The sequence below is a fragment of the Arachis stenosperma genome, chromosome 5 (genome assembly GCF_014773155.1).
Source record: "Arachis stenosperma cultivar V10309 chromosome 5, arast.V10309.gnm1.PFL2, whole genome shotgun sequence".
Classification (NCBI taxonomy): domain Eukaryota; kingdom Viridiplantae; phylum Streptophyta; class Magnoliopsida; order Fabales; family Fabaceae; genus Arachis; species Arachis stenosperma.
Genome location: NC_080381.1, coordinates 132,699,544 through 132,724,226, shown reverse-complemented (window position 1 = coordinate 132,724,226; position 24,683 = coordinate 132,699,544). Strand labels below are relative to the sequence as shown.

Below are 24,683 nucleotides of genomic sequence, written 5' to 3'. Positions count from 1 at the left end.
CACAAGAATATTGAGTACCGATTTAATATTTACCGCGAATATAAATGAAGGGCACAAATAGATTAGTTGAAACAAATATGAAAAATAGAATGAGGAACATTGTGAGCGGCAGATGAGAAATAAATATGGCGATCGATGCTGTGCATCTTTTTTGTTGAAGAGTGATCGTTGTTTTTAGTATACCAATAGAAATAAAATAAAAAGAAAAGAAAAGTAGTTGAAATGTTTAAAGGCTGAGAGGGATGTTGCTTTAGTTGTAACGCCCTCACAATCATCCGCAAAATGCTGCACTCAATTTCATTTTCTCCGTACTCTTACCACATGCCGCTCTCTTCTCTACGCTCCCTCAACACTACGCCGTTTCATCTCATCATTCCCCGCCGGCGCTTCAATCTGCCGGCACTCCAATCACTTCTTCCTGCTAGCGCCAGCGCCTCCTCACCGCTCTTCGATCTCAGAGGGGGCAAAGGGTACTTCATCTATTCCTTGGTGCTTCTTTGTTGTTAATTTTCATTAAGACGTTAAATATTGGATTTTAAGTTGTTAATTGATGTGTCGCAAACACATTTCCCTAATCTTGTTGCCTTGCCATGCATTCAAGCTTTATTCTTTATTTTTTGGGTGAGTTCCTGATGGATTCTTTTGTTGTTATTTTAAGTGAAAGGTGTTTGGTTAGATGGAGTGTTAGTTGTTTCGCTAGCTAAATTTCTTAGAAGAGATAAAAAAATGGTATCTTATTGCTTGCGCGATAATGTTTAGTTTGTAATTTAACAGACAACTTCCGATGTAATAATACATGAATTATGTTAGTGTCCACTAAAACTCAGCCACCCATCAGTCACCCAATGCTGAAATACAAAATACATATGAAAAACGAATTAATCAGAGCATGTTTTTGTACACAAATATATGGTGGCTAACTTGTAGTGTATACATAGTATTTTTTATTTCCAAATTTAATTCCACAAGATCCCGACAGTGATAAGTTTGCTCCCAAAAGAAATAGGCACGCCCTTGGCCCATCAAAGGTAAATAATCTTTGAGAAATTCTCCAATATCTATCTTTCATAATTTGAGGACCATGTATGAATATGTAGAATAGCTATCATTTGCTTCTGTATATTTGAAAACTCTCTTGTGGAAATGGCAATCAATTTTATGTTCAATCTTCGAGTGACATCATATAATATTGTTCTTAAAATATCAATATTTTTTTTTATTATTCAACTAGCTCGTCTACTCATTTAACTCATTTAACTTTCTTCATGTTGCAGAATGAGTGAATTCTGTGAAGTTGAAATGAAAGTCCGTGATTATGAGTTGGATCAATATGGTGTGGTCAACAATGCAGTCTATTCAAGTTATTGCCAACACGGTGAGATTTCATAAATTGACAAATCTAAGTTTCCAGTAATCTGGATTATTTCTGTTGCTTCAATGTTTTCACTTTGCTTCTTTATATGTATATCTTGTAATATATGAATGTAGATTTCAATTTTGAAGTGCTTATAACTCCAAAAGAACACAATTTTTTTTGAAAGTATGAAAAAGCTTAAATCCAAATAGCCAAGCAACTACAAGGCAATAGGAAAAAAAGAAATAAAAATAAAAAAGGTACTCGGCATGCATTAGCTTAGCCTCATTGTGCAAATGATTCTTTGGTAATTCATAAGGTTGATTTTTCATTTTTGGAATAATCATTTGCCTCAGTGCATATACTTTTAGAAAATAAATTTGGTTGGAATTATGAGTGATTAGGAGTGATTTCTACATAAGCATACCGTCATCTCTAATCTGTGTATTCTAATTTAGATGCAATCTAATGCTATTCATGTCAGTAGTTTATTTTTCTTCCTTTTAAGAGATTCAACTTGTACGCGTAGTAGTTTTGTTATCTTGAATATGCTGAAAGTGTTTGTCAGGGGTTGGAAGCTGTATAATTTCCACAGAAAATAGAAGTAATATTTTGTATTTGAAATGCATAAACTAATCCTTGTCTATGATATCTTCATAAGCTCGTCATGAACTCTTGGAAAGCATTGGTATTAATTGTGATGCTGTAGCTCGTACCGGCGATGCATTGGCATTATCAGAGTTATCAATAAAATTCCTTGCACCACTAAGAGTGAGGCTCTGAGATTTTGTTTGCCATTCTCTTTGTTAAGATACATAGTGAGAAGTCATGATTGTTCTGTCACCAATATTATTATACTCATGCTTAGAACATGCAAACAGAGTGGGGATAAATTTGTAGTGAAGGTTAGGATTTCTGGATCTTCAGCAGCACGGTTATACTTCGATCACTTCATCATTAAGCTTCCAAACCAAGAGGTTTATCTTCATCACTTACAATTTATATTTTATCTACATGGTGCATATTTTTAATCATATTTGATTTATTTGATTGCAGCCTATTTTGGAGGCTAAGGCTACGGCTGTTTGGCTTGACAAAAACTATCGGCCGATTCGAATTCCAGCAGAGATGAAGTCGAAGTTTGTGAAATTTATTCGAAATGAGGCCTCTTAATTTGGTTGCTAGAATGCAATATTACAAAGGTAATTATTATCTTATAACTTGCATTCAATCTTTCCCGTGGGTGGCTGAGGAGGTATCACAGTGCTAAAATGGAGAGTCCAATAAATTTAAATCATGGAAAGAAATATAAAATGGATTATTCACTTGTGTATGGATCATTGATACTCTATATGTATTTATTTAGCAGCTCTTCTAAGTTCTAAATTAACCATAGCCGAAACGGAAGGCTTTGCAAAGCCATCCGCTTCAACAAATTACCTGCTAAATTTATTTTTAAAGCTATCTGCAAAGTCTACTGAGACTCATTCTCATCCTTGGCGGTTTCTTTCTTTTTTTCATGTTATCTCCTAGATGCATCGACAATTGCCTTCCCCGTTGATGTTATTGATTTCGAATTTCAACAACTGCAAAGACGATTTCTCTTTGGTGATCTTACTATAGTTAGATATTGCGATCTCCCTCTGGAATTGATTCTGTGTATCTCATTGGTGACTAAATGTAGAGGGATTAGTGTTTTGGTTTATATTTTACTCTATATTTAGCTTTGTGCCCGTTTAGGTGTCCTGTGTAAGAGTTGGGCCATGATATTACATTATTTGATCGATAACTATACAAATATGTATAAGCAATCATGCAAAGTGTATACCAAAGATCAGCTACTACATTAGGCATTCGTAGAATACATATTGAGATACAAAATACATATTGAAAATGAGTTAAACAATACATGTATTTATATATAAATATATAGTGACTGATTTATAGTTAATTTTTTGTGTGCATATAGTATTTTTTTTGAGTAAAAAATATTCAAGTTTTACATATACTAATTATCAAAGGAGAGCTTTAGAACAATGGTTGAACTGTTGGTTCAAGCCATGGAAACAACCACTGATGTAATTATCAGATTAGACTATGTGCATTACACTAATCGGATGCGGTCCTTGTCCGGAATCAGCGTTAACGCAGGATGCTTATACACTAGGCTGCTCTTTACATAGGTAGATCTTTCTTTATGAAATCAGATTTGAGTTGTGTTTGGATTTAAGATGGATGGTTTGAGTGATCATAAGCTTAAGTGCATGTTTGAGTAGATCTTATAATTTTCTCTTTAGTTAGTATTTGTGGATTTATATATTTTATATCTTATTAGTTTAGTCTATTATGTTTATTTGCATCTAAATTAGAATCCAATTCCATGTGGACTTGTATGTTGGATGATTTAATTTGCTCGCGGTTTGTGGCTATTACTTTTTTTGTTTTATCAATTATCAGGAATTTGAGTTATTTATTATTGATTAATATTTTGGACTGAATCTTTTGTTGACATTTTAAAGGATTAAAAACTCAAAATATTTTCCCAAATATTGTGAGGGGGAAAAGAACATATAAATTTGTGTTCCATAATTTTTTGCAATGCTTTTGTTTATAGTGGTTTAGTGAAAATAAAGGTGAGAATAATTTTTCTTTCACTTGTCTCTTTTCCTCTTAAATCCATTTTAAGTCATAATATACTTTTGTTATTGAGGTGTCTTGCTACCAAGATTCTTGATATATTCTAGTCTTCCCATTTAAGAATACAAAAACGGATAGCAAAGGAGTATATTGTCAAATATAGTTGTCAAAATCGAACTGGTAATCAAACTCATTAGGCTACTAGTTTACTGATATATTGGTTCAATCGATGAATTATTGGTTGAACCAGCAAAACTGATCTTACGTAAATAAAACATATAAAATAATCAAAAATTAAAATTAAAATTTAAAATATATATATATATATATATATATCTTTATTAATATTTTAAAAACAATCAAATTTTAACAAATTATAATCAACAAGTTATAATCTGATTATTATTAAATAAGTATATAAAATTCTAATATTTTTTCATAATAAAGATTTTTTAATTTTATTTTTATATTAAAGTAAGTACTTTTTATTTTAATAACCAACTAATTAATTTATATTTATTATATTGTTATATACTATATGTATTTATTGAAAAATAATATTAATAAATATTATATAATCATAAAAAAATAATTATATTGTAATTAATAAAAATATTTGATCTTTTTTATTTATACATATTTAATTACATTTATATTAATAATTATGAATAATAAAAAATATAATTAATTTAAATATAAGTGAGTATAAAATTAAAATAATATCTAAAAAAATTAGTGTATATTTTTTACTTTTTACTATATAATTAATAATTAGCATTTAAAATAACAGTTCTGCTACTCATACAAGTATTTTTGACAAACAAGTTAACCTTAACCCAACAAAACTCACTTACATAATGCGCGTGTAAAATCACGCCGTTTCTCTTCCAACATTTGTATCCCGCGTTGCTCCTTCTTCTCTTCTTCCTCCTCTTCCTCTTTCTCCTCTTCCTTCTTCTCCTCCTTCTTTGTTCCTCCTCCTTTTTCTTTGCGTTTCTTCTTCGTGTATTTCATCCTCTTCGTCGTTCTTTTTATTGTTGCTGCATTTATTTTTCTCTTCCTCTTTCTATTGATTTTACAATATTATGTATTTTTTTTTGTTTAATTTTTTTCTCCCAAGAAGAATTATAAAAAAATAAAATAAGAAGATGATATAGAAGAAGGAGTAGAAGATGAGGAGGACAAATTAAGAGGAAGAGTTTTGAATTATGCAGAACTCATCAGTACAAATATACCGAAAATTTTTAACAATATAGATAAATTTCTTAGTTTTATGCCAAAATTTGCTACAAATACACGAAAATATTTTCTTTAATGCTGTATTTTTTTCTCATTTCTTTCTTTCTTTCAATTGAATGAATGTAAATTCATCCTCTTCCAAGTAATTTTGCAGCATTATGTGTTTCTTCTTCTTTGTTTGATTTTTTTATTCTTGTTAAGAGAGTAAAACAAGAAGAAACTTGAGAAGGTTTAACAAGAAGAAAAAGATAAATAAGAAAAGGAGAAAAAGGACAAATAGGTTCTTGACCTTTTGATCCGCAGACATTTAAGTTCTCAAAGATTTAAAAATACATTTAAATTTATAAACTTTTCAAAATCTAAACATATCGATCTTTCATGTTCACTTGGATCTATCAGACCCAATGAAAAAATTAAACGTGACTTCCGTTATACTGACCTAGTTGATACAGATGCACACGTAAGAGTTTTAAAATATAATAAATTAGATTCAGGGATCAATATGTCCAAATTCGAAGAGGTCAGGGACTTAAATGTATTTTTAAATTTTTAGGGACTTAAATGTCTGCAAACCAAAAAGTCAGGGATCGATTTGTCCTTTTCTCTAAAGAAAAAAGAAGAAGAAGATGAAGAAGAAGAAAAAGGAGAGTTTTAAATTATGCAGAATTTATCAAAATATACTGAAAATTCTTAACTATATACATAAATACCTTAGTTTTACACCGAAATTTGCTATGAAATACACAAAAATATTTTCTTTAATACTGTATTTTTTTCTTTCTTTCTTTTAGTTAAATGAATGTAAGGTTCATTCTCTTCTAAATAATTTTGTAGCATTATATGTTTCTTCTTCTTCTTTGTTTGATTTTTTTGTGTTTTTATTTTTATTAAGATAGTAAAATAAGAAGAAACTTGAGAAGGTAAAATAAGAAGGAAAAGAAAAATAAGAAAAAAAATATGACGATGATGATGAAAAGAAGAAGCAGCAGCAGCAAAAGATGAAGAAAAGAAAGAGGAAGAGTTTTAAATTATGCGAAACTTATCAGTACAAATACATCAAAAATTTTTAACAATACACATAAATGTCTTAATTTTATATTGAAATTTGCTACAAATACCCAGAAATATTTTCTTTAATGCTGCATTTTTTTCTTCTTTTTTTCTTATTTCTTTCTTTCTTTTAGTTGAATAAATGTAGGTTCATCCTCTTCCAAGTAATTTTGCAGCATTATGCGTTTTTTCTTCTCCTTTGTTTTATTTTTTTTGCTTTTATTCTCTTTTAGAGAGTAAAACAAGAAGAAACTTGAGAAGGTAAAATAAGAAGGAAAAGATAAATAAGAAAAAAAGATGATGATGATGAAACAGAAGAGGAAGATGCAACAAAAGATGAAAAAGAGGAAAAGTTTTAAATTATGCAGAACTTATCAGACAAATACATCGAAATTTCTTAACAATACATTAAAATATCTTAGTTTTATACTGAAATTTGCTACAAATACATAGAAATATTTTCTTTAATGCTGTATTTTTTTTCTTCTTTTTCTTATTTCTTTCTTTTAGTTGAATGAATGTAGGTTCATTCACTTCCAAGTAATTTTGCAGCATGTGTTTCTTCTTCTTTATTTAATTTTTTTTGTATTTATTCTTGTTAAGAGAGTAAAACAAGAAGAAACTTCAGAAAATTCTATGACAAATTTTAGATCAGGCAATATCATTAATATTGCAAAAATTTTACGATAATGATAACAATAATGACGAGAACAATAACGATGATGCATATAAGAAGAAGATGACGATGACTATAACGATGATGATGAAGATGATGGAGGAGGAGGAGGAGGAAAAAAAAGAAGGAGAAAAAAGTCCAATGAAAAAAAAAAGGAGGAGGAGGAGAAGATGATGATGATCACGAAAGAGAAAAATAATAAAAAAGAATGAGAAAAAAAAGAAGACAAAGTGCAGGGGTGATGAAGAAGAAGAACGTATAGCAAAAGCGCTGAGTGTAAATGACTTGTTTCGTTAAATGACTTGTACGTATAGATTAATTCTTATTGCAAAGGGTCACTTGCTGAAATATTAAACACATAATACAAAAACAAAGACATTATTTGCATATCAAAAGTCAGTCACCAATTAAGTTATTATTTATTTGTATATAAATTCATGTATTATTTAATTTATTTTTAATATATATTTTATATTCTAATATATTTTATACTTATGACTAATTTAGTAGATGATTTTTGACATACAGCTAGTATAGTTGTAATTTTTAATACAGATCTCTTGTTACAGAGCTCTTGTAGGGAGTGTGAGTAATTAATGTGCTCAAAATGCCAAATGTTCTGTTCTTGACGTAAAAAAAGCGCAGTAATTATGACTATTATTTTGCATCGCTCACTTTTCATTAATCTGGTCTACATATAAATTTTCATTCTTTAGAAGAATATTTTGACAAATTAATTGTACTCTAAACGACTGAAACCTTTATTATTATCTCATGTCTTGGTTCTATGCAGAACAATTTTTTTATTCTTTTATACTTTTATATCTTAATTTAGACTCATTCGGCGATGCTACAATACATTTGAAACACTATATCTACCATTTTTAATTGCAGTGCATCTATGGTTTTCACAGCTTATAACAAGTAAAACGTTTTTTTTTTTTAATTAAAATAAATAAAAGTTGGCCTAAAATGCGCAATTTTATTTTGCATGTGGCTTAGCCGAAATGGGCTTGGCCACCAACTCAGGAGAAGTAGCCGCAAAATGGTCATCTCCAAACTTGCAAATGCAAATTGGGCAATTTGCTACAAGGTCTGTGAAATAGTTTAATTCCAAAAAAATTAGAATAGCAAGTCTAAATTTTTTTTTCTATTTTTATATAACAAAGAGATGGGTTCAAATCAACAATTAGATTGAAAAGATATACTCATTCTAACTAATTAGAGAGTATGGTTTTAGCGTAATAAATGTTAGAGAATAAATTAGAATCAATATTAGATCAATTAGTATTATTTATATATAGTATACTTTTATATTAATGATAAGATTGAATACTTTTATTATTCTGATTCTTCTAACACCTATATATACCACTTATACATTGTACTTTTCTACATACTGAATAATACATAAAACACTTTTTTTTTAGATTTCTCTCTTGTTTCTAACATGATATTAGAGTTTAGGTTCTTTTTTTTTTCAATGCAAATTCATTCAAAAGTCCCCTTATTTTTCTCTTCTGACAGTGCTTCTTTGCCCTCATTTTTCGATCTTTTTCCGACGCTTTGGTTCGTCACTGCCGCCACTATCGTGTTCGTCTCTTCGTCAAGATTCCAACGCTGCCAGAATCGCCGCCTGCCGCCAGCGGACACACCCTCACGCACCGCCGCAACCTCGCTGCCTGCCTCTATTGTTTCTCATCTCTAGATGCTTCAGCATCTGTTGGATCTTAGTGACAATCGCACGGTCTAGAAGCCTCCACGTGTTGCAACGCTAAGCCTCCCAGCAACCCGCTTACGACCCGGCCCAAGCCTCCCAGCAACCCGCGCTCGACTCGGCCTGATCCGCTGGTTGACCCGCGTTCCAGCTCACTCACCAGCGTGTCTTCTCCCTCCACTCAGACGAGCCATGTGTCATCCATCTGCTGATATGGCTGTTGATGTGGCGCTGATGAAGCAGATAAGTGGGACCTTTCCTAAGGTTTTTTGTGAGCTCTTTCCGATTTTGCCTTCCATTTTCTTGTTTTCTGCCCCAAATTTGTAGTTTTTCTCTCTTCTCTTTGATCTTTGTCTCTACTATTATGGATAAGTCAGATATTTTTGCTATCAGAGGCAGAAAGGGTAAATTCTGTCAAAACTGTAACCATTTTGGGCACCTCTTCTCAAACTGTCTTTCTGTTGAATGTCACAAATGTCAATAGAAAGGTCACATTAGCTACAATTGTCCACAAGTGTTCTGTCATTACTGCAAGCTCTCGGGACATTTTATTACTGCCTGTCCTACTCGCCCACCACATCCTGGTCACCCGAGCATCATTCTCATCCCAACTTCTCCAAGAATGTGTCTGCTTTTGCTGTTTCTGCTGCTACTGAATCTACCACCTCTGCTCCTCTCAACATGTCTTTTGTCTCTCTCTCTGTTATTGTGTTTCTTCTTAAGCATCTTCTCTCCCTTTCTAGTAATACTCCTGCTGCTTTTTCGACTCCTCCAGGTAATTCTAAATGGTATTTTGACTCGGGTTGCTTTAATCACATGTCTCCATTGTGTAATTTTTTTTGTCTCTGTCTACCACTACAAAATGCACCTTTTTGTCAATACTACTAATGGTTCCCTCTTGCATGCAACACACAAGGGTTCTATCTCCCAGTCGACTCTCAATCTCCCTGATACTTATTATATTCCAAAATTGAACTTTAATCTTATTTCTGTTGATCAACTTGTTGATCTGGGTTTTGATGTCACTTTTTTCATTTCTGGTTGTCGTGTATAGGATCGTCGGACAAGACAAATCATCGGGACTGGACGTATGGTTAGAAGATTGTTTGAACTCAAGAATCTTCATATTCCTCATGTGCTAAATCTTTGTGCTGTTTTTTCTCCATCTACCCTTCACTTATGGCATCAATGTCTTGCCCAAAACTCCATAGAAAAATTGCGTCCTCTTGTGTCTCAGGGTGTTTTGGGTCAGATTCCTAATAAGTCTTTTGATTGCATTTCTTGTCAAACTGCCAAATAACTTGTTTTATCTTTTCACAGTAATTCCTCTCTTACTTGCTCTCTTTTTGATCTTATCCACTCTGATTTTTTTGGCCCCGCTCCCACCACTTCTATGGGAGGAGCTCAATACTTTGTCGTTTTTATTGATGATTATTTATGTTTTACTTGGGTTTATTTGATGACTAATCGCCATGAGTTACCTCAGATTTATATTAACTTTGCCACTATGATTAAAACTCAGTTTTCCAAGTCATTAAGGTTTTTTGACGCGATAATGCTATGGTATACCATGATTCCAAACTTTTAACCTTTCTTACAGAACAGGATACTTTGTCTGAGTTTTCTTGTCCTGGTAGGTCTAAACAAAATGGACGAGCTGAACACAAACACCCTCACATTCTTGACTCTGTTCGTGCAATGCTTCTTTCTTCTTCGTGTCCTGAACGTACTTGGGGTGAAGCTATTCTTACTGCTATTTATGTTATCAATAGACTTCCTTCTTCTATTATTGGTAATGTTACTCTCTTTAAGCATCTTTATCATACCTCTCCAGATTACAGTTCTCTTCGAGTTTTCGGTTGTGTCTGTTTTGTTCTTCTTCAGCTTCATGAACATAGTAAACTTGAACCTTGGGCTCGTATGTGTTGTTTCCTTGGTTATGCACTGAACACAAGGGTTATCGTTGTTGGGATCTTCTCTCTAAACGTATTCGTATATTTCGTCATGTTGTCTTCTGGGAGCATCACATATTTTCTCAGTTCTCCTCCTTTGAATCTATTTCTCCTACTCAGTCACCTTTTTTCACTAACCCCAATATTGATCTTTTACCTAGTGATGATTATAAAGGTTCTATCTTGAGTCACCCTCTACAACCTCCTGTTCTTCCGCCTTCTCCATCTCCCGATGATTCCAGACCGGACGACGATCCTGTTCCTACCGTCGTGCCTCTTCCTTCCACTCGTTCTTCTAGGGTAAGAAATTCACCTCCTCATCTTCTTGATTATCATTATTTTTCTATTATTCTTCATCAAGATGAACCTAAGTCATTTAGAGAAGCTTCCACAAATCCAAATTGGCAATAAGCAATGCAGAAAAAAATACAGACACTTGAAAAGGTACACACTTAGGATTTGGTTGATCCTCATTCTAATCAGGAAGTTGTGGGAAGTAGATGGGTATACAAGATCAAGATTTACTCTAATGGTTCTATTGACTGTTATAAGGCACGATTGGTTACTCAAGGTTGTACACAAGAGTATGGTATTGACTATGAAGAGACTTTTGCTCCTATTGTTGTCTCACATCTATTTGAGCTTTTCTTGCCATTGCTACAGCCAAGAAACGGTCTCTCATTCAGATGGACGTGAAGAATGCATTTATTAATGGAGATTTGAAAAAGAATTTCTATATGAAACCCCCTCCGGGTTATCCTTTTTCTTCTAGCAAAGTCTGTCTCATTCGCAAGGCACTTTATGGTCTTAAGCAAGCTATTCGTGAATGGTTTGACAAGTTCAGCACTACTATATGCAATATCGATTTCACTTGCAGATCTCATGAGAATGCTCTCTTTATTTAAAAAAGTAAACGTGGAGTTATTCTTTTGCTTTTGTATGTTGAAGACATGATCATTACTGGAGATGATGTTGATGGTATCTCTGATCTCAAAGTCTCCCTTCACCGTATTTTTGAGATGAAAGATCTTGATTCTCTCTGTTATTTTCTTGGTCTCGAGGTCATATCCACAGATAATGGTATCTATCTCTCTCAAGCTAAGTATGTTTCGGATCTTCTTGCTCGAGCTAGTATTACAGATAGTCGCACTGAGTCTACTCCTCTTGAGCCTAATGTTTGTTTTACTCCTATGGATGGCATTATTTTGGATAGTCCTACTCTTTATCGACAGTTAGTTGGAGTGCTAGTCTACTTAACTGTCACCCGACTAGATATTGCCTATCCAGTTCATGTTCTTAGCCAGTTCTTGTCAGCTCCTCATACTACTCACTATGCGGCAATTCTTCACTACATCAAAGGCACCCTATTTCATGGCCTTTATTTTTCTGCCCATTCATCTTTATCCCTTCAGGTGTACTCAGATGCTGATTAGGCTAGTGATCCCACTGATCGTCGTTCTACTACTGGTTATTGTTTGTCTCTTGATGACAACTCTCTCATTTCCTAGCGAGCTAAGAAGCAAATATTCACTGCTCGATCAAGCATGGAAGCTGATTACCGTGCTCTCACTGACACCACTACTGAGGTTGGTTGTCTCGATTCGTTGGCTTCTCGAAGACTTGGGTGCAGCACAGTCGTCCCCAACTGATATTTTTTGTGACAACCGCAGTACTATTTAGATTACCCATAATGGTGTGTTCATGAACATACTAAACACATTGAGATTGATTGTCACTTTGTTCGGAAACACATCCATATTGATGCTGTTTGTCTCATCGCTGTTGGAACACTGGATCAGTCTGCTGATATCTTCACGAAAGCTCATCATCCAACTCGTTTTCGGACTCTGGTATCCAAACTCAAGATGGTATCCTTAGCTCCTACTTGAGTTTGAGGGAGGATGTTAGAGAATAAATTAGAATTAATATTAGATCAATTAGTATTAGTTATATTTATATAGCATATTTGTATATTAATTATAGGATTGTATACTTTTATTACTCTGATTCTTCTAGTACCTATATATACTCTTTGTACATTATACTTTTCTACACACTGAATAATACAGAAAACACTTTCTTCAGATTTCTCTCTTATTTCTAACAATAAGGAATTACATGATCAGGATTATAAAAGACCACCAAACAAATATGCAGAGATTATCAAACAAGCTAAGGAGATCAAAGAGACCATGAATAGGGGATATCTAGTCGAAAAGGACAAAATAAGAATGGTGGAGCAGATTTGTTAGATCATGCCACCAAGAGGATGGATGAAATTGAACTCTGATGGACGACGTAAAGAAACCCTGAGAAGATCAGTTGCGAAGCCCTATTGAGAAACAACGAAAGAAAGTGGGTCACCAGCTTCTCTAAACGTCTGGAAAGAGATACAACTTTCACGGCAGAGTTGAGCAATGTGCTAAGGGGACTCGAAATAGTTTGGATAATGGAATTTAAGAAGTTTGTAATGGAAACAGATGTAACGGCTATATACCAGTGCTCCTAAATGGAGAAAAATAATTAGCTTCTCATCCGAATCCTCTTATTAGAAAATTGAATGAGTGAAAAAAAGAAGGAATGGGATATTCTTTTTGTAAAAATCTGTAGAGGAGAAAATAAATATGCAGATTATTTAACTAAAAAGAGTTTAAATATAGATACTGATTTTGTATTTTGTGATTTACTTTTACTAGAATTATATAGCATTTTAACTTTTTAAGTGACGATGAAAGAGGGATTACTTTACCCTATTTAGTTTGTAACTAGGTTTTTCTTAGGACTTGTGCTCCCTTCAAATACCCAAATAATAATAATAATAATAATAATAATAATAATAATAATTTGAGTTGGTCGAGTAGTCAAGTCACTCGTCTACTCAAACAGTTGTTGGGAGTTCGAATTTCGTCTTATATATGCATCATTTTATTGGCCAACAACAAACTCTTAAATAGAATTTAGATCTGCAACAAATTAGTCTTTACCCTATCGAGTTAGAAGATATGTGTGATTAATGTGTATATAGATTAAGAATTTGAAAAGGAAAATATTTGAAGTATTATTTATATAAATAAACTAAACTCCTAATTTTTTTATTTTTTATTGTAAATTTCTTTCTAAATCTTTAATAAGCTTTTTGCCTTTTTTATTTGTCACTTATTTTAAGAGTGGGTTTGGTATTACTGTTATTTTTTAAAAATTGATAATTTATCTTTATTTTAAGAAATAAAAGGTGCATATAAAATCTTGATTTAGTAGTAATTTTCTATGCTTTGCAATATATGTATTTGGATTTGAAATTTGACTAGTAGATAAAATTCTTAATATTGTGTGTGTGAATGAGTTTATAATGCTTAAAATTAAGAACTATTCAATTTATCTGACAAAAAAAAAAAAATATAATATTTATGTTTAGTAAATTAAACTAAAAGATATTCCTTTAAACAAAGAGATATTACAAAAAAATATATTGATAAAATAATTCTAATATGTAATTATATTAGAATTTCAATGTTGAAAAGTATAAATAAATAAAACTTTGAAGATTAATTTCATGTGTCCTTTTAAAATTAAAATTACCATACATGAGTATTTTGATTTATCAACTTATGCTTTAAAAACATTAATGAGTACCCTCATGAAACACATAATATTCTTTTATCCAAATAAAAAAAGCAAAATCCTTATGAAATAAGAGTTTTTTAAACAATTTTGTAGTCAAATTCTTCATTTATGGCTTCTTAAATAACATGCAAATAACGAAAGTGACACATTATGATTATGAACCAGATGAACTGTCGAATTGTTCTACTTGTCTATTTAGAGCCAATTTAGATAGGTTTATAAATTTCTTTTTAATTTTAATTTATCAAAAATTATAATACTAATATTTGGTGTAATTTATAAAATTAAATTGTAACTTTTAAAAAAAAATTAAATATTTATAAAAAATTTTAAAAAAATAACTTTTTTTATAATAAAATTTTTTTATTACTTTTTTTTGGAATAAACATTTTTAAAATTTGAAAATTAAATACAAAATAATTTATTTATAAACTATTTTTAATAAAAATATTTATTATTTAATTTTTTTTTCAAAAAACTTAATTAACTTATTTATGCAAATTAAACTTTAATGAGATAGAAAAATCAATAATAGCTATTTAATGCCACACGTGCCTTTTAAATCAAAAATTAACCTATTATATATTACTAATTTTACAAATAAAATATGTCACATGTTATTTTTTTATTACAACTGAAATTAAATATTTTTTTCAAAATTAATAAGTTTTCTCTTACTTTCTCTTTCTTTCTCTATCTCTCTCATTCTTTCACCTACTCTAATTCTCTTATATATCATTATCAATGACTAACTAATAATTATAAATTGAAACAATAAAAATGTGCAACATGACATTCTCTAACTGTAATTAAAGTTGAAATTAAAATATTGAAATTAAAATTAAAATATAATTATATTATATTACTAATTTAACAATCAAAATATGTCACATGATACTCTCATTAAAATTAAGATGAAATATTTCTTTCCAAAATTAATAATTTTTTTTATTCGTCTTCTTATCTACCTCTCTCCCATTCTCTATTTCTCTTTACCTTTGTCACTCTCTATATATAACTTAATTATAATTTATATTTTATATTAATAATTTGACAAATTAAAATATATCACGAAATATTTTTCCATTTATAATTAAAATAAAATAAATTTTTTTCTCCAAAATTAATAAACTCTCTCTCTTTCTCTCTCCCCTTCTTCTTTTTTATCTTTTTCTCTATTTTTTCTCATTTTCTATCTTTCTCTACATTTCAGTTCTACCAAAAATAAAATTAAGAAAATAATAATTCAAACAAATTCATAAAATTATAAAAAATATATTAAATTTATATTTAAATATAATTAAAAAATATCTCATAATATTATTTTATATAAAAAATATATTATTATATACATATTTTTTAGTTTTTATATTTAGTTGTTAAATTTTCGCTACTTATCTTTCTAATTTATATTTTCATTTCTCTTCTTTCAAATATTTATTACATATAATTTGGAGAGAATACTAATATTGTGATTAATAATTAGAATCAAGATTCAATTGTTTCAAAAAAATTAATTTTGAATTAATTTTATAACTATCAATATAATTTTTTTCATACTAAAATCTAACTATATTTTTATATATATAGTAAAAATATATATTTTAAATAATAAGAAAAAAAATTAATTTTTTTATTTGTGCAATAGAATTAACACCTAATCAAATATAAAAGTATAAAGTATAAACATTAAATTCTTTCAAGATTTATATAATGAATATTAAAATTAATTTTTAATGAAAAATTAAACTCTCACATAAAAATAATAACTAAAAAATTATTTGATTTTGTTTATCTATAGAGATCCCGATTTTTTTGAGCTGACTGAAATTTTTGTCTCCTACAATTTTTTTTATAAAAATAGTTTGATTTATAAATTTAATTATGCCAAAATCTATAAAAAAAAAATACTAATTTTTTTCAAAGATTGGAGTGAGACTCGAACCTGCAACCTCTAAGTAAATATAGGAAGATTATCACATTGTACCTAAGTTACTAAAAGAGGTAAATAAATAATATTTAATAAATTTTACATAATTTACTTTTTACTTTAAACATTTTATTTTTTACTTTAAAAGGTAAGTTAGGCAATTTAGACATAATAATAAAGACACCATAAAACTCAACTTAAGTTATAGCTCATTGGCAAGAATACTAGTTGTTACTAAAGTGTACTCTTCGATATCACATAATTTTAAAATTTAAATGTTTGATGAATTAAAGAAAATGATAGAAAACTGTTGAAATTAAATAGAATAAAATCTTTACAAAATTACATTTAATGATCTACCAACAAGGATTGGTCCGCATGATAAGCAACGCAGGATTACTTAAGTAGGTCTCGAGTTCGAAGTCCTGTGTATGCAGTTATTCCCGTTAGAAGACTCGCCCACAACATTTAGTTGCACGATTCGAATCGGATCCCAATTAATCAAGGTGAAACTCCAAAAAAATATGTTTAATGCTCTCTTCTCCACTTCTTCACTGTCTTTCTCTATTCTACCACTGTTTCTATTGCACTTAATTTATAGTAAAGGGAGTATTGGGTATATATAATTGAAGGGAAGGAGTGTTTAAATTTTGAGGTTTAAGGTTTATAGTTTAAACTTTAAAATTTCTCTAAGTAGTAAACAGAGAAATGTTGAATACATTCAAATATCTTTCAAATTTAAGAAGGTTCATTGTTTCTAACAAACTTCACTTTAACAGTGGCTAAATCCTCTCTTTCCTTGATTAATATGATAGGATAATACAATATGTTCTTGCCTTAATCTGTATTTAGTGTAATCAACATATTGTGTAAACTTTTTCACCATGATCTCAGATCAGCTCCTTGCTTCTACTGCTTCATTACATAAATTCTACGAAAGAAGACATTTTAAAATGAAGAAATTGATAAAATAATAAATTAAAAAATTAATTATTAAATTTATTACTTTTATCTTAATTTAAAAGTAATTAACCTCTGACTTTACTACTTTACCAATCTCTTCACTTTAGAATAGCTTGATTCATATACAACAAGACAACATTGTAGTTTGTAACATGGAACAGTTGGTTCAGGCCTTCTAAGCAAAGTTCTCAATTTCCTTGAACAGGGCTTTGTTAATTATAATTATAATGGTTGATGGATATTAGGAAACTTGACCAGGAATTCATTTTTTAGCATCGCTGAGGTTCCTCAAAAGTCATAGGAAGCTACGACAAGCTACATCTTGAAACATCAAACCTACTCTTAGACCAAAACAAAAAAGGAACCCACACCAATGTTATTAATAGTAAGCCTAAACTTTTTCGCACAGAAAATAAATGATTAATACGATATCATGAATGAGACAAGTTAAAGGAAAATAAACAGAAGACTAAAATTTTCAAGGATAAAGTAAAAGACAAGGAACTCAAAATTACAAAGTCAACAAGTTTGATACCTAATTGCAGATACCCGAAGTAAATGGTTTCACTTGGGTAATGGCTCAACACACAACACCACGTAATCCCCACTTCTCTCTATCCTACAACCAGCTCCAATCAAACCAAACCGTAGAATATGTCATAAAATTGGTAATGTATTATGCCAAGCATCTGTTGGATCCTCAGATGATTTTTCACATTCTGTCTTCTCTCCTCCTTGGAGCACAACTGATGATCTCATCAACTCTAAGTATCATCTCAGCTGCTTCGGTTGCAGATAGCAATACAGCCTGCTTAACTTTAAACGCCTCACATATTCCGCGTGCAGCCATGTCTCCAACCTTCAAGAAATACAACATAGATCAAATTACGTTAACCAATAAGAAATACAAAAGGATGCAAATCAAGCTAGCAGCCTGCAGATGTTTTTCTACGAATACAACTTTGGTATGGTCCAGCTCTCATACCCATGTTATGTATACACAAGTTATTGAAAAGCGAAAAATCTTAATGCAATTAGCATACCCGAAGATAGATATTTCTTTACAACTGGAAATTTAAATGTGACACGTTTTAATACCAAAATATCAAATTGATATAAACTGGGGCAATCAGAATTCTATCTGTATCAGTATAAAATGACAAGGGGAGATATTATAAATTTTACAATCAAGTCAAATAATTTCTAAGATATATACTAGCATGTGTGCATCTTGTAGCAACTGACCCAAGAGAAAAAGAATGACATGATGCTATCATATATAATGAGCAATTAAAAAATGGTGCTAATGGAAATAAATGAGGTATATAAAATTTTAGTTTCAGTACTTACGGAACCAGAGATAACATCAATTCCTGCAGTGCATCCCTCGCTCTGGTGCTCTGCCCGGAGCTGAGAGATCAATTCAGCACTGTCCAAACCAGCATTATCAGCAATGATTGTTGGGATAGCCAAGAGTGCTCGAGAGAACGCCTCAATAGCAAGAGACTTCTTTCCAGGAGTTTTCCTGGCCAGTTCATCAATTTCCTTTGCCATCACCATCTCCGGCCATCCACCTCCAAGCAGCACCCTGCTGTCATTCACAGTCTGAGACAGCACACACAAGGCATCATGCAATGACCTCTCAGCCTCATCGAGAACATGGTGGCTGCCATAGAAGTAGATATGTCAGAGTTCGAGCATAAATCAAATAAAAAATTCATTCTTGTTAGAAAACAGATGTCTGCTTATATGCATATAGTTTAGAAACTACTATGGGCTTGTGGTCATGAACATCAATCAGGAACTTTAAAATAACAAGAGTAAGAAGTACCTAGCTCCTCTCAAAACTATTGTACATGCCTGACCCATTGCAACGCCAGAAAAATGAATCAGCTTATCCTCACCAATCATAATCTCCTCAATAAGGTCACATTGCCCAAGCTTAACAGACTCGGGGTTGTCAAATGTTGATGCAATCTCACCACCAGTTACCAGAGCCAGACGCTCAATACCATCGAAATCAGCATGCTCAATAGCCAAAATTCCAGCATCAGCAAAGAGCTCCTCTGGGAAGTTGTAAATCAATTGTCTGTTAACGAAACAGTTGATACCATGACCTATTATCTTCTGCACCTTTTCTCTCATCTTCTCCTTCTCAGCTCCTTCAATTTCAGCAACTTTAGCCATGGAATCTACACGAACACGTGCGCCATATATCTTCACTTTGTCTGTGTCCATGGCAGTATTTGCCACCAATATCTTTGCATTCTCTATGCGCTTGGGTTGTCCAATACCAATTTTCTTGTCAAGGATGAATCTGAACAATGATATGGATACAATTTGAAAAAAGAATGTTAAATCAGCTTAATGAAAGGCTAAGCAATAATGAAAAAGAAATTATTTAAAGAGAAATAAAATAAAGTTACTGATGAAATTGCTTCACTATTGAAGGAACACCAGAAATTGATAATTATTTAAACAATAACCGCTTGGGTTTGAATAGTTTTCTGAAGAGAAGATTATAGTTAGAACCAACTTTTATCTGGAATAAAAACTGTTTTGAAATAAGTTATGTTTGGGTAGAAAGAAGGAAACAAATTTGCAGCAAAATAAAGTATCACATCATCATCAACAGCAGCAGCAGCAAAGCTTCATCACACTAGATGAGGTTGGCTACATGGATCAAGACACTATTGCGCCCTATAATGTATCATGTCTAAGGTAAGCTTATTTTGAATAAAGCAAAATAAAATATCATGTCAAGATAATTAAAATTAAATAAAAATAAAACCTATAAGCAGCATTAAAAGGTTTTTATTATATATGCAAAAGATGGTTATTTTAGAATTGTGATGTTTTTACCAAATTAATCTAAATATCAATTATAGAATATTACATAAACAAGTCAGAGACTTCTGTTTTAGTGACTGATAACACAAGCAATTGCTTTCGAAAATCCTAACAAAACAAACTACTGCAAATTCTTTGTAAACCGCCTATGAAATTCAACATAAAAATATCAATCATTATTCTACAGAATGATTGAAGCATTACATAACTGCAAACTGCAAATATTCTAACTTTCATGTTTCAAGTAACGAGGTATAGCTTGTTTACCCTTCATCTAAAAATGAATCTTTCAGTGATCCACCAGGCTTCTTTATAATCTGAATAGCTTCTAAATTAGTGCTTCCCTACAATTTGCGACAGTATCCCATCAGAAATTAAAGCACAAGGACTGCAAATACGAAATGGCATATAGCTCCCTATTAAAATATTAAAATTATTCGTCTCTACTTAATAACTTAAACTTGTAGAAGAGATGGTGCATGACAGTCACTATGATAAAAAATGCTTTGAGGCTTACATATCCACATGCACAGTAGGAAGAGAAGAGCAATAACCAGATAACTATATAACAAGTCATGGAGAACATTCCAAACTTTTAGACTACTCAGTAAAAGAAAAAAGACTTCTGCCCAAACAAATAGCTATTATTATTTACCAGAAGAAATTTCATAAGACACAGTGAGTGTAAGAATAAATAAAAAATTTGTGGATCGCATAAAAGCTTTGTAATTCAAATTCTAAATGAAATATATCATTACATTCCTATTTAACCAACCGTGCAGAGAAGATTTGCAGGAAATGAATCCAATGCCATCTTAGACTGAATAATGGCATTCTTCCACACAAAATAAGAATTGCATCCATGCAGATCCTATTTATTTAAATACACTAAATTTGAAATATTTTTTCAGTACATCTCACCTTTAGTCTCATTACAGCATCCACAGCTAAGCTTGCAAAATGCTCTTTGTCTTGTGAGAGAATCTTGGAGCTCAAAGTAGTCATTGCAATGTTCATCAAGTCTGATCTAAATTTATCTGCATGTTACAGTAAATCAATGCATTAGGCTATGGAGCCAATCTCCCCCCCATGCCTCCCTCCCCAGTGCAATAGAAATGGGAAGAATCACACTCAAAATGGAAAAACAAATACCAGCGTCTGCTTTGTTGTCAACAACCTTCTGCAACAACACATTACGAGCACACTCAGCTGCCATTCGGTAACCTGAAAATCAATAGCAATAATATAAAGCACAGTAATCAGATAGTCAAGATTTTCCGCACTATAAGAAGTTTCAATCAGAGTAAGCTTCATGCTCAAGCTTCTGTGCTTCATTTTTTACGAATCTCGGACAATGTCTTCTTCTTTTCACCCATTGTTTTGGAAAGACGACTAAAATCAAACAGCACAAAGTATAGAGGAATATGAAATTTGCAAGGGAAATAGACTGTATCACAAGGGAAGTTAGAGAATATTGAAATGCAAATAAATAAACCTGATATTATTGTCATAGGATGAATCTTAGCTGCAACCAGCTTTTCTGCTTCCCTTAAAAGTTCACCAGCCAATACAACAACAGAGGTTGTTCCATCACCAACTTCATCATCTTGAACTTTTGATATGTCTAACTCACATTAAGGATGTTTATGGTACAGTTTAAATTTAGCTGCTGACATATGCAAGAAAACCTACATCCATGCTCTCATCAGTACCCGAGTAATTGCCACTAAATATATGTGTAGCATATGAAAAACAGCATCAGTTAAATTACCAGGATACTACCATAAATTATAGCCCAACATACCTAGTGAGTTGGCACAAATTCATCACATATTCATTGATGTCAGTATTCACGAAGTCAGACTATGGTGTGTTTTCACTGGGAATTAGAATGTCACTTTTGAAGACCAGCATAAGCCCAGATAATATATGCCCACTAATACTAATAGAGATGTCCCAATTCCCAATGCAATTTACTAATGTGTTTTCCATGCAAAAAGCACTTCTGCACCACTCAGTGAACTACATTAGCAATTTAGCAGTGAAATCTATCATCAATTTTTCGATGATCTCTTTAGGGAAATTAGAAAGGATGGTGAGAGCATCTTGGATTCATGGTGAACATCTAGAAGTTTGTAGGTTCCATAGAGTGTTGGGGGCCTGTAATATATCCTAACACTAACCACATATTTGGGAGAAAGAGTTCCTTACATGCTCTTAAAAACTCAGAAAGTTGACCTTCTTATGATCTGGTTTGGACTCATTGTAGCATCCAGCAATCCCTAAGCTACCATCAGTCTATCACTACCCCAATAATAATAAAAAAGATTAGAAAATGAAAAGCCAAAAGGATACCAACAAGCACTTTAGCAGCTGGGTTATCAATATGGAGGGACTTCAAGATCGTAGCACCATCATTGGTCACAGTAACTTCACGCCCTCTTCCTGTTGACTGCAAGATTTTATCCTGCCGCAATCACATTGAAGATATACAGATTACTTACAACTACGAAGTATGAACAGAAAATAACATCATTTATCGATATGGTTAATGCTGGGAAGAACAGATTGTTTTACCATTCCCTTCGGCCCTAGAGTAGTCTTAACCAAGTCAGCAATAGCCATGGCTCCAACAAAAGATGCCTGGGCAAATGCAAAGAACCATCAAAACAAATGTAATTAAGAGTTAATCAACTTCCTCAGACTCAAATACCAAGGAGAATGCACGAAAATATTCGCTAATACAAACATATCACACTCACCATCCTGGCTCGCTCTCCTTTTTCTTGGCTGGCTTCATCTTTGAAAATTGTATCAATCTACATAGCATTCACCACTCACCCCCATAAGAAAATTATTAAAGGAACATAAAAAATACAAAATAAAGATAATAACGTTAGCAGAGATCTACTTACAGCCATTATGGAGTTTCAAAATTCAAAATGTGGCCACCTGCAAAGAGAACAGGACTCACTAAAAATCTACTAACATCAATTAAAAAGAAAGACAAAAGTTCTAAACAAATTCTAACAACAACAATTAAAAAAGAAAAAAAAAACTCACTGGTAGATATTGGCAGAGTTGTTGGCGGCGGAGACAGTGGCAGAGTGGAGCAGTGAGGGAGAGAAGCGTGCAGCGAGTTACGTCGCGGCGGATTGTTTGGCGGAGGAGTTGCAGAGCGGCTGGAGATGTGGAAGCGAGGAGCAGCGAGGACAAAGGTGGTGTCTGATTTCTTAGGGTTTCTGGTGAAGTCGCGAATATGGCGTAGCAATTGTAAGCCAGCAAATGAAAGTAGTAGGGTTTTACGATCCCGCAACCGAAATTATTATTATTATTATTATTATTAAAATATTAAAAGTGACTTCGAATTTATTTGTGAGTTATACTGAAATCAAATCCTAATAAATTTTTAGTCCATCATTTTTAATTTTAATAAATTTTAATTACTAAATTAGTTTAAAAATTGTTATTTTATTAGACAAATCAATCTCATATTATATTATTCATTTATATAAAAAATGTCTGAAAATTTTATTAAAAAAATTAAAAACCATTATATCTTCATTAAATAATAATAAATATTTATTTATCTAATTTTTTTCAAAATTTAACTTGACAATTGGCTTGTCTAATAAAATAAAAAATAAAGATTAATTTAATAATTAAAATTTATTGAGAATCAAATCGTCTAATTTAAAATTTTTTAGAGATAGTTTTGGGATATTATTTTTCTCTTATTTATTAAATTAGTTTTATTTTGGGTGTCTTATAACTTACAAGGAAGATTACCTTTAAATAATAAATATGTTTTTAATCAATTTATATCATAAATATTATTTTTATTTGATATTATTATAAAAATGTAGTATATGTGCATAAAAAATCAATGATCATATATTTATAAATTTTTATACATATGCAAATAAAAATATAATATAAATTAATCAATAAACAAATGTTTTAGGCGCTCAAAACCCACATATCACAAAGCGCACAAAATTCACAACATATGCACAATGCACAAACCTCTTCTTTTCTTTGTCACAAGACTTTTTTCCCCTGGAGCCCCCATCCTTTGCTTCCACCGGTTGTCGCCTTTCTTTCTTTCTTTGGCGTCATCTCTTTCTTCTATCGGTTGTTTGTTGCTTTTTCCTTCCTCCAACATTGTCCGGTACTTCTAGCAATTGTCACATTCCTTTCTTCCTTAATTCTCGACAACAGAGAGGAACTCAATTCTTAGAATAAGGTATATCTTTCGTCAATTAGTAGCTTCTTGCATGTTGTTGAATTTATTAATTTTTTAAAAAAAAACTGTTATGACTATTATTAATGTGCAATCTGATTGTTATGGCTAATAATCGTATTGTTTAAGGTTACTGATCTAGATATATTGGCCTGATTGTTTAGCTTTTTTAAATTGAAGCTCAATGATGCGGTGATTTTGATCATTGTTGATATATTTGACTACTTGGTGTTTGAAATTTGATTTTCTTTTTTTTTTTTTTCTTTCTTGTATTTCAACTCAATGCTATTGTTGCCCACCAAAATCAAGAATCGTCAACTCAAGATTTTCCAATAGTTAAATTGGTTTAGCTTACCGGTGACTATAATGCACCAAAAGGAATCACGGGGAAGAAAAGGGGAGATGCATCAAATATAATAGCATCTGAACTATTTTTTTCAGGTATTTG

The 24,683-nt window shown here is 31.5% G+C and overlaps 2 protein-coding genes across 2 annotated transcripts; one reads left to right on the top strand and one right to left on the bottom strand.

The window, feature by feature from the left end:
• LOC130982402 (acyl-acyl carrier protein thioesterase TE3, chloroplastic-like) lies at positions 1-3,286 on the top strand. Its single transcript, XM_057906398.1, has 6 exons — positions 1-470; positions 1,275-1,375; positions 2,016-2,125; positions 2,236-2,331; positions 2,411-2,556; positions 2,888-3,286. The coding sequence occupies exons 1-5, from the start codon at positions 283-285 to the stop codon at positions 2,525-2,527; spliced, it is 612 nt and encodes a 203-aa protein (XP_057762381.1). The 5' UTR covers positions 1-282; the 3' UTR covers positions 2,528-2,556; positions 2,888-3,286.
• Positions 3,287-17,516: 14,230 nt separating this feature from the next.
• Positions 17,517-23,295, bottom strand: LOC130981740 (T-complex protein 1 subunit beta). The gene is made up of 12 exons (XM_057905401.1): positions 23,056-23,295; positions 22,908-22,944; positions 22,755-22,811; positions 22,570-22,635; positions 22,348-22,459; positions 21,488-21,616; positions 21,145-21,216; positions 20,914-21,029; positions 20,260-20,336; positions 18,974-19,459; positions 18,493-18,808; positions 17,517-18,001 (listed from the first exon to the last, which is right to left on the bottom strand). The coding sequence occupies exons 2-12, from the start codon at positions 22,911-22,913 to the stop codon at positions 17,855-17,857; spliced, it is 1,584 nt and encodes a 527-aa protein (XP_057761384.1). The 5' UTR covers positions 22,914-22,944; positions 23,056-23,295; the 3' UTR covers positions 17,517-17,854.
• Positions 23,296-24,683: the final 1,388 nt, after the last annotated feature.